At 38.7% G+C, this 19,006-nt stretch overlaps 1 protein-coding gene across 11 annotated transcripts in view; it reads right to left on the reverse strand.

The window, feature by feature from the left end:
* setd5 (SET domain containing 5) overlaps positions 1–19,006 on the reverse strand; it is a 167,449-nt gene that overhangs the window by 66,360 nt on the left and 82,083 nt on the right. For 10 of the 11 annotated variants that reach the window (XM_043707775.1, XM_043707772.1, XM_043707768.1 and 7 more), the window contains 9 exons: positions 15,727–15,938; positions 15,214–15,272; positions 14,252–14,439; positions 9,292–9,330; positions 6,389–6,631; positions 5,669–5,817; positions 4,607–4,724; positions 1,247–1,356; positions 304–553 (listed from right to left, as the gene is read on the reverse strand). In XM_043707775.1, the coding sequence (XP_043563710.1) occupies positions 304–553; positions 1,247–1,356; positions 4,607–4,724; positions 5,669–5,817; positions 6,389–6,631; positions 9,292–9,330; positions 14,252–14,439; positions 15,214–15,272; positions 15,727–15,938 (1,368 nt within the window). Of the gene's footprint in view, positions 1–303; positions 554–1,246; positions 1,357–4,606; positions 4,725–5,668; positions 5,818–6,388; positions 6,632–9,291; positions 9,331–14,251; positions 14,440–15,213; positions 15,283–15,726; positions 15,939–19,006 lie in introns of those variants that run through there. The other variant, XM_043707778.1, reaches the window with a different exon arrangement.

Raw genomic sequence — 19,006 nt, forward strand, 5'->3', positions numbered from 1 at the left:
TTTTATACATTAGACTGTTTTTATGCTATTTAAAAATTATTAATTTTTTTTAACAAGTAGTGTGCTTTTGTGCAAATGGATCTTTTGCTGTTTCCAACCTTGCTGGTAAATTATACCACCCTGGCCTCTCATCTTCTTCCAATTTATGGGATAGAAAAGCTAACACGATTTAGTTTATCACTGATTGAAACGCAGACAGTAAGTGGGCAAGAGCACAATTTAGCTTATTGTATGTGCCTCATGTGAATCTGGAAAAAGCTCTAACACGGCAGTTATCTTCTGTTAATGTCTGTATGTGCATACCTCACTGTCACTTGCTGGGATTTGTACAGGTAACTCCTGTTGGTCTTTGGATTCTGCTGGCTCCTCCTGCTGTTGGTTGCTATTTTCATCAGAAGGTTGATTGAGCTCTGACTCCATTTCCCATTCTTTTCGTCTGGCTTTTCTCCGCCGCGTTTCTGCACCTACTGGGGACTCCACTGATCCTTGATTATGTTTCTGTACTGGACAATTCTGGTTTCCCTTATGACACGCACAGTCAACCTTATATTTACTATGATGAAGTAAATAATATAAACTTAATTACATATTATATTAACCCTTTCATTTTTATTTTGATTATCACAAATAGAAAATAAACTCAACCAATTTTCCCTAAATGCATATTATACAGAGGTTTACAAAGCTGTGAAACGCATACAAAAAGTAGACAACCCCTACTTACATGCAAGATACTATTTGCTATTCAAGGGAGAATACCTAATCCCAGAAAGGTTCAAAGTTCATATTGTCCGATCTGAGGAAGTCTCAGGGTAACAATATTCTAATAACTCACAAATAATCAGGTACCTGTTTGACCCCAACCACCTCCCATCTCTTTTTCTGGCCATTGAACCATCGCTTCTAAATTATTGAAACTATTCCTGATTTAGAAAATTAGCCTAGTCCAGCAGTTTCCTGGTCTAAACCTCCTTGCTCCCAAGTCCCTTCAACTTGGCATATTCTCTGTCCCATAAAAGTCAGATTCCGATAGGTGTTCCTTTTTCCTTCTTCTCTTCCTCTTCCCTGATCTCCTCCAGTCACTCGCCTGGTTTCAAATGTTATTTACCTTAGACAATGGTTTGCACCCTATTTGAATCACGTACTAGTCTTTCTAAAAAGTAAATAACACAACTACTAAAGCATTTTTATACGACAATGGTTCTGTAAACAATTCATATATTTTGATAAAGCTGATTTTACTCACCAGCTGCTATATTCGTAGTCAAAGCCAATGGTCACCTCATTGTCCTTTGAGATGTTTGTGATGGCATATATACAAAGGTGGATCATCCCATCAGCAATCATGTGCCGCACCTAGGGGACATTGTATTCATGTTGTAGCTAGTTTCTTTTTCTCTTATGAATCTTAACTAGGTCAACCCCAATTTATCACATTTTCTGCCTTCACATTTTTGGACAGTTTTTTTTAAGCTAGCTGAATTTGTGCCAATCATTTACCAATGTAAAAACAATATAACTATGGATTATTATTCTTGCTGAAAACACTGATTAAACTTAAAGCAACTATCATTTCAAAAATTATACAACCTTGGGGGTGGTGGCTGAGGAGTGGTGAGGGGTAAGATTGTCAGTGGCATAAATGTCACTGTTACTGAGTTAGTAATCTGGAACCTGATACTTTGAGGATGTAGGTTCAAATCTGGTTTGCTACTATCCTTTCAGGAAGAAAACCTGCCAACCTTATCTGGTCTGACCTACATGCAACTCAGGACTCACAGCAACATCATTCACGATTCAATTTCTTCAAAAATTACCTGGCAAGATATAAAGGTACAGCTCCCATAGTTCCAGAGGACCAGAATCCTGCTCTTCTACTAGAGAAGTGCTTTTTTAATCTGAGGGTCACCACGCCTCAGGTGAGGTCAAGAAGGTGGGACCTTCATGATGACCTCAACCAGAACAGGAACTGAACTTGTACTGTTGGCATCATTCTGCATTACAAACTAGCCATCCAGCCAACTGAGCTAACTGATTCTGTGGTGATTATGCTACTGGACATGGGTATAAAGCTAAACAACTTCAACAACGACATCAGGTTACTAAGGAACTTAATTTAATACCCATGATGTTTTCAAATTCTGTATATACTGTTCCTGGAGGATTATAGTGCAATTTATGTTAAAAAGTGCTACCAATCAATTAAATCTGGCTTTAGAAACACAAAACAATACACAATGAGATTTAGAGATTCCACTGACCATTAGCACCAAGTACAGCAAATGACTCAGATGATTTTTGAAAGCTCAGAATGACATGCTTGTCTACAAGAAACTTTGAAAGATGGGATAATTGATTTGAATGACAAGTCTGCTGAATGGAGGAGCAAGTGCAAATCCTGCTCAAAGCCATATGAACAAGAGACGCAGTGCATTCAGTCAGCCAGTTAGTTTGGTCGAGAAGAAAGCCTAATTTTCAGAATTGCAAGCTCATTCCTCTGAAACCCTGATCTGATTCAAATCAAAAGGATGATCAGAAAATTTTAAACCAAAACTGGACAAAAAAAGATTACTTTGCTTATTTGAACTGTTTTCCTTCTATTGAATTAATTAAATCCATGATGAGGTTTGCTTTATCTATTCTTAGGACTGCTGTCCATAAAACAAAATGGATTAACTATTCGCATATGGTGCCCTACAGTTTTTCAGGAGAGAAAGTGAGGACTGCAGATGCTGGAGATCAGAGTCAAAAGTGTGGTGTTGGAAAAACACAGCAGGTCAGGCAGCACCCGAACAGCAAGAATCTGATGAAGGACTTATGCCAGAAACGTCAATTCTCCTGCTCCTCAGATGCTGTCTGGCCTGCTGTGCTTTTCCAGCACCTTACAGTTTTTCAGTCTTCAGAAATATAAGTAAGAGTTGTAAGTCAAACATGAAATCATAATATCTGTTCTGATCATTCAAGACTTTCAGTTACATTCCTGGAATACAACTTTTTAAGTATTCATTCATTGAACATGGGTGTCACTGCATGGCCAGCATTTACTATGCATCTCTAATTGCTTGAGATAATGCATAATCAAACCATGGGCATGTGACAGGTGGTTAATTTTGAATTCACATAAAATCTGCAATAAATAAATGCTAGCCTAATTGTGACCACGTAAGCACTATCGATTGTCATTAAAAACCTATTTGGTTCACTAATGTAATCTTGGTGAAGGAAATCTGCTATCCTTACCTGGTCTGGCCTCTATGCGTCTCCAGACTCTCAGGAATGTAGTTGAGTCATAAACTGCCTTCTGGGCAATTAAGAATAGGCAGTAAGTGCTGGCCTAACCAGTAACATCCAGATCCCATGAGCAATTTTTTTCTTTCTTACAAATTGCAACCGTCATGAATCCAATATACTTGGATTGCTTAGAAATGTCACCAGAGGCTCGGTGGTAGTGTCCCTATCCCTGGACTAGGAGGCCTGCTCCAGGTGTGTAATAACATCTCTGAACAGGTTGATTTGAAAACTAGGTTAAATAATAAAAAAAAGAATTGTGACTAGTACTACCCAAGACTTACAGACTCTCACTCTGTGACAGTGCTACAAGTGTTATCAAGTAACATCTATAATAGTATCATACGGCTGTGCTGTTAAAGAGACAAACCTAACCACATCATAAAATTTCTTGAACCCATTCTGTGAGATCCTCCAGCAGACAAAGTCTACTTGAGGTTTCAATAGTTTAGGAAGAGGCAAAGAAAGAGAGACTAAAACAGTGGGGGATGAGGTAGAGATTCTTTTGTATGACCAACAAAGTTGCTTCATTATCTCACATTTGGGGAGATAAATAAGACAGCACAATGTCTAACTCAGGAAGTTCTTTGGAAAACTTTGTACCACAGCACAGTTAAGTCATTAATTTTATGTAAATATTAAAGTTGTCTATTCAAACGTCTAAACGCCTACAATTAACTGACTAAATGAGAAAACTCAAACAGTAATGTGACACTACTGGGGAAAAAATAAACTTGTGGGTGGCTTTTGACACCTGTTCGGGATATGATAGTGCAGTGGAATAGTGTAAGTTGGGAGCAACATGCCAACAAGTGTATCTAAATATTACTCAGTGTTCATTCTCCATGCTCATCCTAGCCAGTAAAGTGATAACAATCTAACATGTATTTGCAGTAGTCAAACCAATACATACTTCTCATTTTTGCTTTTCTTATTTTTTTAAAAGTGGAATTTATATGATTACAAACGTAATATATTAAATGTTAATGTTATTATCCAATTCGGGTTCCTTACAGTCTGGACTTGTTTCACACAAGGTTGACTATAGACAGACTCATCTCTACAGAGAGCTACTGCTTCATAATTCAATATCTCAATCTATAACCTCATAAATATGATGTTCAAAAACACATTAAAACAAAGCGTACATTTAAAAAGGTACTGGTATAGGAATGCAAACAACACTTTTATTCAGAAGCACAGCATTATGGTGGCATGGTTAATTTTTAATCTTTTTAAAAAATAATTTCAGCACACTTCATGTCATAACATATATAATTAAACAGGTAGCAATATCCAGATAATCAGAAAAACAGACCTCTGCATTGGGGGCACAGGACCTTCTAATAAACCGAGCATCATTCCCAAATGTTCTAGCATCGACACACATTTCCACTTCATTGAATTTGGAGTAGAAGAGCACAAAGGGATAGGGTCTGGAAGGCAAGGTGACAAGTAAGATTTTTGCAACCCAAAGTTGGAACTTAACTTCCCAAAATACCTTTCTTCATAGGTGAGCAGAATAAATCAATGCTGACAGTATTTTCAACTATAGGATGAAAGGAATGTTGTGGTTCTGTTCGCCGAGCTGGAAGTTTTTGTTGCAAACGTTTCGTCCCCTGGCTAGGCGACATCATCAGTGCTTGGGAGCCTCCTGCGAAGCGCTTCTTTGATGTTTCCTCCGGTGTTTATAGTGGTCTGTCCCTGCCGCTTCCGGTTGTCAGTTTCAGCTGTCCGCTGTAGTGGGTTGGTATATTGGGTCCAGGTCGATGTGTTTGTTGATGGAGTTTGTGGATGAATGCCATGCCTCTAGGAATTCCCTGGCTGTTCTTCTGTCTGGCTTGCCCTATGATAGTAGTGTCATACTATCATAGGGCAAGCCAGACAGAGAACAGCCAGGGAATTCCTAGAGGCATGGCATTCATCCACAAACTCCATCAACAAACACATCGACCTGGACCCAATATACCAACCACTACAGCGGACAGCTGAAACTGACAACCGGAAGCGGCAGGGACAGACCACTATAAACACCGGAGGAAACATCAAAGAAGCGCTTCGCAGGAGGCTCCCAAGCACTGATGATGTCGCCTAGCCAGGGGACGAAACGTTTGCAACAAAAACTTCAAGCTCGGCGAACAGAACCACAACAACGAGCACCCGAGCTACAAATCTTCGCACAAACTTTGGATGAAAGGAATGGAGAATTCACACTGTCCAGCCATTTTTTGATGAGGAGTGGAATGCATTATGTTAGATCTTAGAAATAAATTTCTGAAACAATTTGAATAATTATGACAAAGCTCCAGATTGTCTCAATTTTGAGATGGTAAAATCCACAGAAGGTATTATTACAGACTCAAATGCAATACTGTCTTACCTTTTAAAGAAATGTCCATTAACTTCAAATTGCTGCCTTAGCATCACCTTACCACGGTATTCGATAATAAGTATGCCTGGCGTTAGATCTCTGGCTGCTCGCAAAATTTTGCGATGACGTTGAACTCTTGTGACTTTACCAAGCTGTAGCTGTCAACAGAAGGAAAATAGTACAATAAAGTTACTATTTTGCTCATTATTTGGAGTATCCAGCTGACTTAATTGGCTTTCACAACATACAACATCTTTGATGAATGAAAAAAGACTAAATATCTATATTTGTTATTTTTCTAAAAAAATTGTAAAGGTAATATTACAAGCTAAACAGCATATTGCAAGGGACTATCAAGCAGGCTCACTATTGACTAATAATCAATTTTGTAAGGGTAGGCAGAAATATGGAGTAATTACATCAGCCACCATCTTAATGAATGGCAGGGCAGACTCAAAGGACCAAGAGGCCTACTTCTACTCCCAAATTGTTGAGTCATATTCCCAATTCAGCAGAAGTTTGTTTAAGTCAGACTCCTTCCTGTCCTACTTCTATAAGCTAGCAATGAAAAGTGAATTTAGAGCCAATCTTTACTTAGTCTTACATTTATTTGCAAAATGAAATAACACATGCACAATCTCCAAACAACCATTCCTCATATGTGTTCCAGTGTAATGAGTTAATGCTCTCTTCCTGTATAACTAAATTTGAAATACAATTAACACTTACCTGCATTTGAGAGCCGAGAATTGTATTGTTACAGGCTAGTTCAGTTTTGTTAATAGTGTCCAGCACCACATTTTTGCCCACAGCATCTTTCATGGTTAATCGATACAATTCTAAAAGGTTCTGTACATCTGCACTGTACTGATTTGCAAAAGATTCCTCATACTGATCTGTCCAGAGTCGAATCCTGTTCTCCCAACCTTCTGCTGTATTTTCATCCAATGCATGAGCTTCTGACAGTGAGTTCTAAGTGTAAAAATCAGCAAAATTGAACAAATTAGACATGATTCTGTACTGAAAAGATGACTCATAAGAAAAATGTAGATTCTTCAAATTCTCACAGTATTTCTACATCTGGTTTCAGAATATTACTCTACTTAAAAAGTGTGAGTAAAATTGTAAGTTTAAATTCTCATTTCCCCCATCTACTGATGGCAATCCTTGGTGCCAACACTCATATGCATCAAGTCTGAACTGCTTTATTTAAAACAGCTAAATACTTGTAAAATTTACAAGTAGTTTTGTCTAATATCAGGGTCATTCTATTTTCGAATACGGAGATGTTTTGTAATTTATACATTCATATCTCAGCTACCAAGATTCATAACCGAAGGTAAATGTAACTAGGTAGTCACACACCATACATTGCAAGGAAGTAAAAGAACTGGAAATCAGACTTTCGATTCCCACAGTCTAATCTGACTCACTTAAGTCAACTGAATAAATAACTCAAGTAAACTGCCTACTTCCCTTTCTAATCTCAATTACATAAAGAAACCAAACAGACAAACAATGCTTATGCATTTTTGCAGAGCTGGCTCAAAACCTGCGTTGGCAAAGCCGAGTAGGACAGGTTCTCTGCACTCTCTGGCATAACATTATATATATTTTGGCAAAGCTCTTGTAAAACTAAGGCAAAGAACATCCTGACATATTTGTGAACTTCAAAAACGGACAAAATAAGACAATAAGTAATGTTTAGCCTCCAAGCTTTACATTTCAGAAGTCTGATGACTGTGAAACAAAACAAAGACAGAAGGTTGGAAGCTTCATAATTGCGAAGCTGGGAGATACTTATTGAGCGATAATTGTTGATAGCATATTGAACCGTTTGCAAAACAAACTGGAGAAAGAATAATTATAATTTTCAACTCAAAATTCGTGAAACTTTTCAAAACAAAAAATACAACTTTATAGATCTGATGACTGTTTCACTTTAAAGTCAAATGTAGGGTGCTGAAAAGCACAGCAGGTCAGGCAGCATCTGAGAAGCAGAAGAATCGACATTTCAGGCAAGAGCCCTTCATCAGGAAGGGCTCTTTCCCGAAAAGTCGATTCTCCTCTTCCTCGGGTGCTGGCTGACCAGCCCTACATTTCCAGCACCCCACCCTTGACTCTGATTTCCAGCATCTGCAGTCCTCACTTTCTCCTGCTTCACTTTAAATCACTATTTAGTTGTACAGAACTTGAGTATTGCTGAATAGTTTCAATAAAATGTCTTTTCATCATGCAGTCACCAAGAAACTTTGAAAGAATACAAATTCAAGGGGGAAACTAATATATTTACTTCATGAGAACAAAGTTCTGATTGGTCGGCAAGTGAACTCGGATTTGTCGAAGCATTAATAAAGCATGGCTCTGGAAAAGGCACAGCAGGTCAGGCAGCTTCTCAGGAGCAAGAGAGTCGGCATGTCAGTATAACCCTTCTTTAGGAGTGGGGAGGGGAAAGGGAGCTGAGAAATAAATAGGGGAGGGGCTAGGGGAAAGGTAGCTGGCATGGTGATAGGTGAGCGAAGGTAGGAGGTAATGGCGATAGGTTGGTGGGAAGTGTGGGAAAGTCCTCACTTTCTCCTTTGTAGAGGCATTGCCATGGAGAATGCACCCAATAATACTGACTGACAGTTAACAGCCAGATCTTGTTAAATTTTAAACCAAACAGGTTGGCTCTGATTCTTCAGAACATTACCCTGAGAAATAAACCAGCAAATTGTGTTGATTTGAAACAGGTGTGGTGTGTGTGTATATTATTTCTGGCTACAAAGATTATCATTACACATATATTCCAGTGTATGTAAGTATGCCACACTGTAAGCCCAACTGACAATGGTCAATCATTACCAGCGTAAAAGCCCATACATTTAGGATTACCCAGCAAAGATTGTCTAATTGCAAAATCACTTCTAATGATAGATACTGTGTTGTGAGGTTTGCAAGTGAGGTGGATTGGATACAGTCAGTATCTTGCGTGTTGCAAACAGCCAAAGGGACATACAGACAGCCTGCATGCCATGCACTGCAATTCAGATCACAATTGAGGACTCAAGTTGTTGTGTAATTGTGTGCACTGGAAGCTATATATGTTAATACATAGGGCACTGTTCTTTGCAGGCAGAATATGCAATCCATTGCCCTGCTTCCAACACCACAAAGTAGGTACAGCTATTTCTTGGTTCATTTCTCAGGCAATATCTGATCAATAAACAGTAAACCTGCTTGGAATAAAATTTAACAAGCCTGGTTATTGACTGCCAATCAGCATTAATCGTGCATTCCCCGTGACCATGCCTCTACCAGAGTCTACATGCCAATCCGCACACTTCTCTCATGCAGTATAAATGTTCATTTTTTTCCCTTGAATTTATAATCATACTAAAATCAGTGCAAGATGCAAAAGCTTTGACATATGTATATTTTCTCAGCAACTCTTTAATTTACTTTTTTTTTTAAAAACGCAAACAATTGTCATGAGCTATCAAGGCTTGGGGCACAGGACGGTGTCAGTGGTTAAATTAAATTAAATCTAAAGCAGACAAAAGAAATTTGCAATTAAAGAATTGTGTCCAATAGCTTTAAGTGGGAAGTGGTCCAGCCCATCAAACACTGTAAAGTTATCACTCATTCCTTACCTTCATTCTCATGGATCTTCTGGACCCTTCTCGAAAGGCCTGCAGATAACAAAATATTAGAAAATTATTTTGCAATAATGTAAACAGCCTATCAACTCTGCTCAGTGTCACTTTAAGACCCCTTATCCAGGAACACTTTCCAAAATGAAAGAAAATTATGATACTGCAAACAAGCCAGAATCAACCAAGCACCTGCTTAAATGAGTGATCATACATTTTAGGTCTCAACTCTATTACTAATAGAACTTTTGATGGAAATATAAGAATAGCTGTATTTACATGCTGTATGATCCCTCACAGACAAATAACCACCTCTTAAATATATAAATTGCTGTTATGTAATCAACATGGTGGTGAACGAAGCAAGTTCCGTACAGTTTCTTATTTGATCTTAGTATAATATTTTTTGTTTTCTACAAATAAATTGTCGTACTTAGTACAGGAAGGGGAACAATCTGCTAATCGCTATCTCCCATCACCACTATGAGCCTCAATGCACCCAATGTCCATTTAGTAGATACAGCTGATTATGGCTAATCCAGAGTAGGTATTTCTTTTTAATGCACAGTAAAAGCTAAATCTACACACAGTGAATCTTACATTCTTCTGCTAAATGATATGTCCAAAACTGGATTGGGAATGATTTGTTTTCAAATGCTGCCATACAGGGGGAATCCCCTGCAAATACTTATAAAAAAGATGTGCTGGTTAGGCCGATTAGCCATGGGAACTGCAGGATTATGGGGATGGGGTACAGAAATGGGTTTGGCTGGGATGCTCTTTGGAGGACCGATGGGCCAAATGGCCTACTTCCACACTATAAGGATTCTATGATTCTAACTATTGAAAGAAATACTGTCATAGTTATTTTTTGTTAGATTAAAGCTATAAAAAATGACATTAGCAGAACAGAACACAGAATTGAGAGACACAGTAGGCTTAATTCCACATGAACTCAAATTTTCAGACCTCAGAAAATCTGTTTCCCAACCTTTTAGGGCTGCACAGGTAGAATCACTAAGTAACTACAAACAACAAGGAATTTAGCCAATGGCATCCACTCTGGATGGCTGAAGGAGCAAATCATGTGGCAAAACTTTTTTTACATCCTTCCAGGAGCCCTGCGGTTTTCCTGTTCAGATAATAAACCAATTCCATCTTGAATATTTTGAACCTGCCTCCAACAGATGCTCAGGCAGTCCATTTCAGATCCTAACCACTCACTCTTCGGGGAAAAACATTGCTCCTGTCACCACTGCTGCTTTTTCTTGTTACCTTAAATCGGAGTGCTCTGGTTCATACTCTATTCCCATGGGAAATATTTTCCCTACCTACTCTGTCCAGACCCTTGTAATTTTGGATCCATTAGGTCTCTTCTGAATCTTCCCTTCTCCAAACTTTGTTTTTTTTAAACTGTTTCTCTGTAGTCTTCCTACCATAATGAATCACTTTCGATTTGCCTGCATTAAATTTAATTTGCCACTTGTCACTTATCTGTCCATTTCAAAAGATTTTCTACATACTTTGAAACTCTGCACTATCCTCCTTAAAACTGACACTACATTCAAGTTCTGTATTGTCAGTAAATTGTGAAATTGGGCCAAATATATTTTGGTCTTGGACATTACTCAATTTCAGGAAAAGCATGGGTTTTGGTGCCAAATCCTAGAGAATACAACTATAAACTTTCCTCCAGTCTTAAAGTCATCCATTAACCACTAAATTCTGTTTCCTATCACACATCTATTTGGTATTCAGAGTCATTCAGCACAGAAACAGACCCTTCGGTCCAACCAGCCCATGCCAAACAAATTCTATGAGATATAACTTTGTTCGAATAATACAGAAGTCCATTTACACCACATCAGCGTTACCGTCACAGATTTTCAGTTACATCATCAGAAAACCTTAGCAAATTAAATATGGTCAGCACAGTGGATCAGTGGTTAGCACTGTTGCCTCACAGGCCAATTCCAGCCTGGGTGACTGTCTATGTGGTGTTTCCATATTTTTCAAATGTTTGCCTTCCAGGTACTCCAGTTTTCTCCTACATTCCAAAGATGTGCAGGTTAAGTGGATTTGCCATACTAAATTGCTCAGAGTGTCCAGCGATGTGCAAGCTAGGCAGGTTAAGCATGGGATATACAGGGTTATAGGGATAAGTATGGGGGCTGATCTGGGTGGGATGGTTTTTGGAAGGTCAGTGTAGCCGAATGGCTTGCTTCCACATTGTAGGGATTCAATGAAATAAACATGATTTTCCCTAAACAAATCTGTTGTGGCTTTCCTTAATTAACCTGCATTTGTTCAAGTAACTATTCATTTTATCTTGAATTATCATTTCTTGAAGGGTTATGACAGTTTCCTGTACACAATTTTTTTTAATGGAATAGAGTTCAAAGTACTGTGGATAACTGATTATTTTTTAAGAATGGATGTTGAAACTATATTTTTTAAAACAAGGGATTTCTTGGAAGCTGCACTGTTCCAGATAATGTTGAGCTTATTGCTTGAATACACTTCAAGGGAAGCACCCTTTTTTTCACTCTGGGCTTTATTACTGTTCCATGTGAACTGTATTTTGCAAGCTTAAATTTCAGCTGGGGAAGATGACGAAAGAAGAGAACTGCTCAGCCCATGTCCCTTGACTCTGAAACAGCTTTATAGTGAATCCAGTGTGAAACCTGATTACCGTTATTGGATTGTGACTGGAAGATCTCTTGCTACTGTGTTTCTGAGCATGCTGTATTTGCCGAGTATTCTGAGACATCTGCCTCTGTTGGCGACATGCTCGAATGTAAGATGGACAGTCACATGGACATTCCATGTCTTACCTTTTTCAATTAACTTCAAGAACTAAAATTTGTTAGACAAATAACTGTTTCTTCTAAGACTGAACTGCTGTAGATAGAACTTTGTTCTTTACGCTTCTCACGGTATGATTGAATATGTCTGGGCCTGTGCTTGGGGTTATTTAGAATGATGAGCACTTCCATTTCCAGATTACAAAATGTGCAGCAACCAACTCTGCATCGTGTTGTCATAAGGTTTTTGAGAACAATTTTCACTTTATTAAAGAAACCTAGTTGATAGATCTTTATCTTCTAAATACAACATATATGATTGGTCATATTGGGAACAGGGTAAAACAGTTAAATTTTGATAAGAGTAAAGGCTTAGAGAAAAACAATGTAACTCCTCCCAACTCTGTCTTAACAGAACCTTCACTATCATGGAGGTTAAACTTACTGGCATGCTGTTATCGAGCTTATTTTTACGTGTTTTTTGAACAGCGGTGTAAAGTTTCTAGTTTGGGACCTCTGACACCAACCTAAAGTCTAAGAAAGACTGAAAAATTATGGCCAGTGCGTCCACAGTTTCCACTCTCACTTCCTTCAGCATCCTTGGATGCATCCCATTTCACCTGACATGGTGCCTTTCCAATACCTATCATTCCATATCTTTTGATTCTTACCCAATACTTTATCAATTTTAAACCCTTCAAATGTTCAACTACCCCCTCTCCTTACTGACCTGTGAAGCATCATCTTATTGGTAAGAACAGATGCAAAGTATTCACCTAATGCCTCAATCATGCCTCCATGCTTAAAACCTCTCTTTGGTCCCAACTAACCCCATTCCTCCTTTTAGCACTCTTACTATTTATAGGTCTATAAAAGACTTTTCAATTACTATTTTACATTAACTGCCTTTCTTGCCCCTTTCTTCGCTTTTTCAATCTTCCTCTGAACTTTCAATATGCAGTCTGGTTCTCAACTGTATTATCCTGATGTATTCCTGATGAAGGGCTATTGACCGAAACGTCGATTTTACTGCTCCTCGGATGCTGCCTGAACTGCTGTGCTCTTCCAGCACCACTAATCCAGAATCTGGTTTCCAGCTTCTGCAGTCATTGTTTTTACCCTGTATTATCCAGGTGACATTTGTCATTAAGCATACTTTTTTCTTAATCCTTGCACCTTTTATTATGCAGGGAGCAGACGATTTTCTTCTGCCCTACCTTTCACCTTTGTGGAAATATACATCGATTGTGCTAAACTCTTTCTTCTTTAAGGTGGCCAATTTTTCTGTTAGACTTGCCTGCCAAATTTTGATCCAAATTTATCTAGTTCAAATCCAGGCATATCCCACTGGAGTTTATTTACCCCAGTTAATTATTCTCACCCAGATTGGCTATGGAAAAGGTTAAGGAACAATCTAAACATTCCAACTTAATGATCTCTATTCCATAAATTCTCCCTTACTGGTATTTGGTCCAACTCATGACAAAGACTCCAGTCTGAGTGCATTCTTTCACAATGGACTGGAAAACATATTGCTACAGAAAATTCCCCTAAATATCCTTGAGGAAATCATACCCTTCTGTCTGCTTTACATTGTTATTACTACTATTCTGGTCTACATTCCCTCACTGTAACTGCATTATAATTCTCATGCCTTACTGTAATTTCCTTGCAAACTTGTTTCTCAACATCATTCCAGCTGCGGGTGGCCTATGGACTGTGCTGAGCAATGTAGTTGCACCTTTCTTACACTAACCAAAAATTAAAGAACTGCAGATGTTAGAAATCTGAAACCCCTTTGTTATACAGTTTTAATTCCTTAGTTCTAATATATTTTGTCCTTGAGTCCTTTAAAACATTTTCTCTCTCAAGCAATGCAATATTCCCCTTCATTGATAAAGCCTTTCCTAACTTTTCAGAACACCAGCAATATTCAATATCCTGTCAAGCCCTTTTTGAGGGAGATCTCTGCTATAGCGGTATTATAGTTTGACAATCTCAACTTCAAAGCTTATGCTGACAGTTATAAAATTATATTTTGCACTATTCTCTGAAGATGGGCTTTCTATTTCCAAATGTTCAAGTTGCAGCAATGGACATTATAAAGTCTTAGAAAAATAAAATTCCATATGCAGATGCTTCCTTTGAATATCCACCTTGATTTTTTTGGTTTTGGGGGCATTTCTTGCTTTTTCTGTGCTTCTCTTTCTCTTCTTGGCCTTGGCTCTCTTTACTCGGTTGACTGTAAGTGTGATGCTGGTGGGTGTGTGCTGTGTTGCGGTGTATGACACCGTTGATGGTGAGACTTCTTCATCCCCACTCTCAGTTGCACTGCTATCTCCACCTGTGGGGAAAGACGATTTCACTCATAAATTCGTTAAACAAATGAAATGAATTTCCTGGGAGATGTGTCTGCTCCAGTGCTTTAACTTCAGCTGCAGATTCAAGAAATTCACTACAAAACATTCAATAACTCAGTGCATCAAATATACTGCATCAATTTGCTGCAGCAAATACTGCAAAGTGCAATTGTTACTTTTACAAGTAGATGGAACAAGCTTTCCCTTCTCTATTTTAATAGCAGGTATTTAGCAGTAATATATGAAGAATAAACTGTAGTTTGTAAATTGTTACAAAGTACAAGAGATGCCACACGGTGGATCAATGCACTCTACCTGCTCATGAATGACAATCTCCAAACTGAACGAGTAACAATTTTAACAGCACTGCAAGCTTCTTAAGTGAACAATAGTTAAATGTTGAATGATTAAAAGCCATCAGTCTACTTTTGAATTGTATAAAATCATTTGAAATGAGATGAGTCCTTTTAAAAAAAATGTGTTGTTGCACAGGAGTTACTACACTCAGCAGTTGCAAAGATTGATACCTTTTTTGGGACACCTCAGGGCTACTGCATTTGTTCAACATTTTCTCACCGAATGGTGCCCCAGTATTACTTCCAAGGAAGTAGTTTTTAAATCACTGGTATCACTTTAAAACAAATATCTATATATAGTGAAACAAACTGTTATTAAATATTATTGACAAATCACGGTGACTATATGCAAATAATAAAATGGAACAGAAAGAAGTATCCAAATAGACATTTTCTCCTTACCAGACACATTCTCCTGCTTCCTGCGCTGCAGTCTGATGACCTTCCGCCTGTCCAGCCCCCTGTGAAAATCAACACAGATTACAACACAATGAATTACTGATTATCAAACCTGTAGCCAAGACTTTTAAATCAGTATTGACTCAGCTTCTCTCAAAGGATTAGGACATATCATTCGGATATTTAGTGTTTTACTGCCCCATAAAAAGTAAATTATAAAAGAAACCATTAAGTACTACCATAATTTGCTTTGAGAAATATCACTAGTGGCATTAGATTTTCATTTTTTTAAATGCAATTATAATCTCAACACAGAGTCTGCTTTATGTTACTTATAAACATAAATCAACTAATGGCAAACAATCATAAAACAGCTGTAAATCTGTCTTTTATTCATGATTTTTATTTCTTGGGAGATGCTCCTTCAGTGAACAAACACCTTGGAGTTCATGCCAAAGCACTGAACCTACTATGCCTGTTCAAAAATTCCCTTAGATGTCTAGTGCCACTTCATACCTGCAATTTTCACAAGCGATAATAAAACCATCCTGAGTTAAACTACAATGGCACCAGGGAATGTTCTCTTCCTCAGATGAACTGTCACTATCTTCAGAATTATCATCATATCGCTGGCAACGTAGTCTATTAAGCTCTACTCGGGCAATGATGGTCTGTGGAGGTGGTGAAGCTGGGGGTGTTGGAGGAGGCGGAGCACCATAGTTGTGGTCCTTAAAATAAAAGGAAAGGTCATGAAAACACAAAACAAGTAATATAGAATAAAAGAAAACACAAAGAAGTATTGAAGCAAACGGCTTTGGAACAGTTGGCTTTTCATTTCATTAAAATTTTTTTATTACTGTAACATTACAATCTCACTTCGTATTTGCACAAAATAATCAATATAAAATACTATTCAACTGCTTTTCAATTCACTTTCTCACTTAAACAATTTTTTAAAGAAACAATGATCATACATTGGGTTTTCACATAAGCCATGCCTGAAGTCACTCTGTCCAAGTCCAAACTGCAATATAATGCAAGCCAAAGAGTATTATGTTTATATGAAAGGAGAGCCGGTCGTATTCTTTACTCTAATTTCAACTATAGGGACATCACGTTAAAGATGAGCTTGAAACATTTCTCAAACAAATCTAAAAGTTTAAGGACTTAATATAAATGGTAAAACATATACTGTTCTGTCTTGATTTAAAGTTTGACAGAAAGCTATGTTTAATATATTACTACCCGTCTCCAAACCTTGAAATTAACTGAATGTGCAGCAGTGCAGAAGGCAGCATGATTGCATCAATGTTCACATATCTCCAATTCTAACTGGAACGCAGCATCTGATTTTGCTTCCTTGCTTTTTGATTTCTATACACCCCCTCAATTTTAGAGAGAATGCTCATTTAGCTTTCTTCTTTCCTCATCATTTTCTGAGTATAAGCAGTGGCACTGAGTGCAATAGCCACTTGTAACTGAGACAAGTATCTGAACTCTTCTTCAGAGTAAGACTGATTAGCCTCAGCCAATACTGCACCAGTAGGAAAACTACATTCGATAGGAAAACTTTCTGCTGCACCACTATAAAGTATATTATTAACTACTATTAGACTGGACTGGTTGTACAAGCAAACACATTGCACATGTTAACTATTTGGAATGCAGCATTATATTCACTTGCAACATGTGACCGGCTCTCCTTTCATATAAACATAGGATTTTAACCATGATAGTTCTCATTAAACAATGTTAATGCTCATATGCAGGAAGCAATAGCTTCTTCTTTTCCTTAGAGCAGACACAAATTGCATGTTCAGATTAAAAGATTTGGTATCTTGAGAGGCACACACAAACTAAGATTCAAGAAAGAAGTGCAAACAGTTTGCTTCCTTGGGAAGAAAGCAACCATTAAACCACACAACTTTACAATAGCAAAGAAGTCTACTCCTAATATTGTGCTTGAATACAGAACTAATAAAGATAGATTCTGAATGTGTGTAACACCCGGAAAGCAATCACCCGTCTGTGGCAGACGGTATGGACATAGCCAGTGACAAGTAAATAATGTGAACATAAAAACAGAAAATGCTGGAAATATTCAACCAGTCTTGTAACACCACGCAGAGTGAGGAATTGGGCTGGATTCTCATCTCCTAATGGAAGCAGGAACATGTTGGAGAGAGCAAAATATTTATTTTTTTGACTGCAAATTCTGGAATCCAGTCATTCTCTGTGTAGTCTATTCAATGGTTAGGAAAACCATAAATGCAAACCTCGTAAGCACCTCTTCTCACATTCGGGTCGATATTGTGAGCACCAGGAAATTTGAATTTCCTTCTTCATATTGTGTGCGTACGTGCATGTATGTGAGCACGTATGTGCATCAGAAGATTTAGAGCATCATAAAAAAGGACCAATGACAGAAGCCTGCTGAGAATTCTGGGATATTCTGACAGCTGTGTGTCAATTGTTTTGACACACCCAAATCTCAAAATTAGGTGCTGCATTAAAGTGTACATCTTCACGTCAATAATATCCTGAGGTGTGCTGATAGTTGACAGTGACTGAGGGTCAAGGAACAATGTCTGGGCTAATATCGTAGCAAACCAAGATTGGCCTTGACACCTGCATATCTTGGAAACTGCCTCAGGACTCAGAAAACCTAAACCATGCTCATCCATACCTTTAGAAGAAAGAAATATGGCAGATATGGGCAAAAGTGTCAGGCTTGGGATTTGAAAATTGGGAAACTGCTCATCTTGCATTTTCTGGACTTAGTATAAATATCAATCTCAGAGTTTACATTTCAAGTTGTGATCTTCCATCAGAAACTTTCTTGGCACCTTGCAATGGAAGGCAGCAAACACAACTTAACGTATAATTAAAATACATTACAGGTTTTAAGATTGACAAATTTCAAACAATAGGGGTGACCACCGATGCTCCTGCCAACTTCACCTGCAGGAAGTGCAGCCACCTCCAGCTCCTCACAGACCGCGTTAGGGAACTGGAGCTGGAGTTGGATGAACTAAGGGTTATTCGAGAGGCTGAGAGGGTGATAGATAGAAGCTACAGGGACATAGTTACGCCAGAGAACAGAGGTAGCTGGGTAACAGTTAGAAGTGGGAAGGGGAGGAAGCAGGCAATACAGGGATCCTCTGTGGTCGTTCCCCTCAACAATAAGTATACCGCTTTGGATACTGTTGGGGGGGACGGCCTAGCAGGGGTAAGCTGCAGTGACCGGGTCTCTGGCATGAGGTCTGGCTCTGAGGCCCAGAAGGGAAAGGGGGAGAGGAGGAGAGCGCTAGTTATAGGAGACTCTATAGTTAGAGGGACAGACAGGCGGTTCTGTGGACATGGGCGAGACTCTCGGATGGTTTGTTGCCTCCCAGGTGCCAGGGTCCGAGACATCTCGGACCGTGTCTTCAGAATCATTAAGGGGGAGGGTGTGCAGCCAGAAGTCGAGGTGCACATTGGCACCAACGACATAGGTAGGAAGAGGGGTGGGGAGGTCATTCAGGAGCTCAGGGAGTTAGGCTGGAAGCTAAAAGCTAGGACGGACAGAGTCATCATCTCTGGGTTGTTACTGGTGCCACGTGACAGTGAGGCAAAGAATAGGGAGAGAGTGCAGTTGAACACGTGGCTGCAAGGATGGTGTAGGAAGGAGGGCTTCAGGTATTAGGACAATTGGACTGCATTCTGGGGAAGGTGGGACCTGTATAAGCAGGACGGGTTGCACCTGAACCAGAAGGGCACCAATATCCTGGGGGGTAGATTTGCTAGCACTCTTCGG

Source organism: Chiloscyllium plagiosum, chromosome 18, assembly GCF_004010195.1.
Source record: "Chiloscyllium plagiosum isolate BGI_BamShark_2017 chromosome 18, ASM401019v2, whole genome shotgun sequence".
NCBI classification, from domain to species: domain Eukaryota; kingdom Metazoa; phylum Chordata; class Chondrichthyes; order Orectolobiformes; family Hemiscylliidae; genus Chiloscyllium; species Chiloscyllium plagiosum.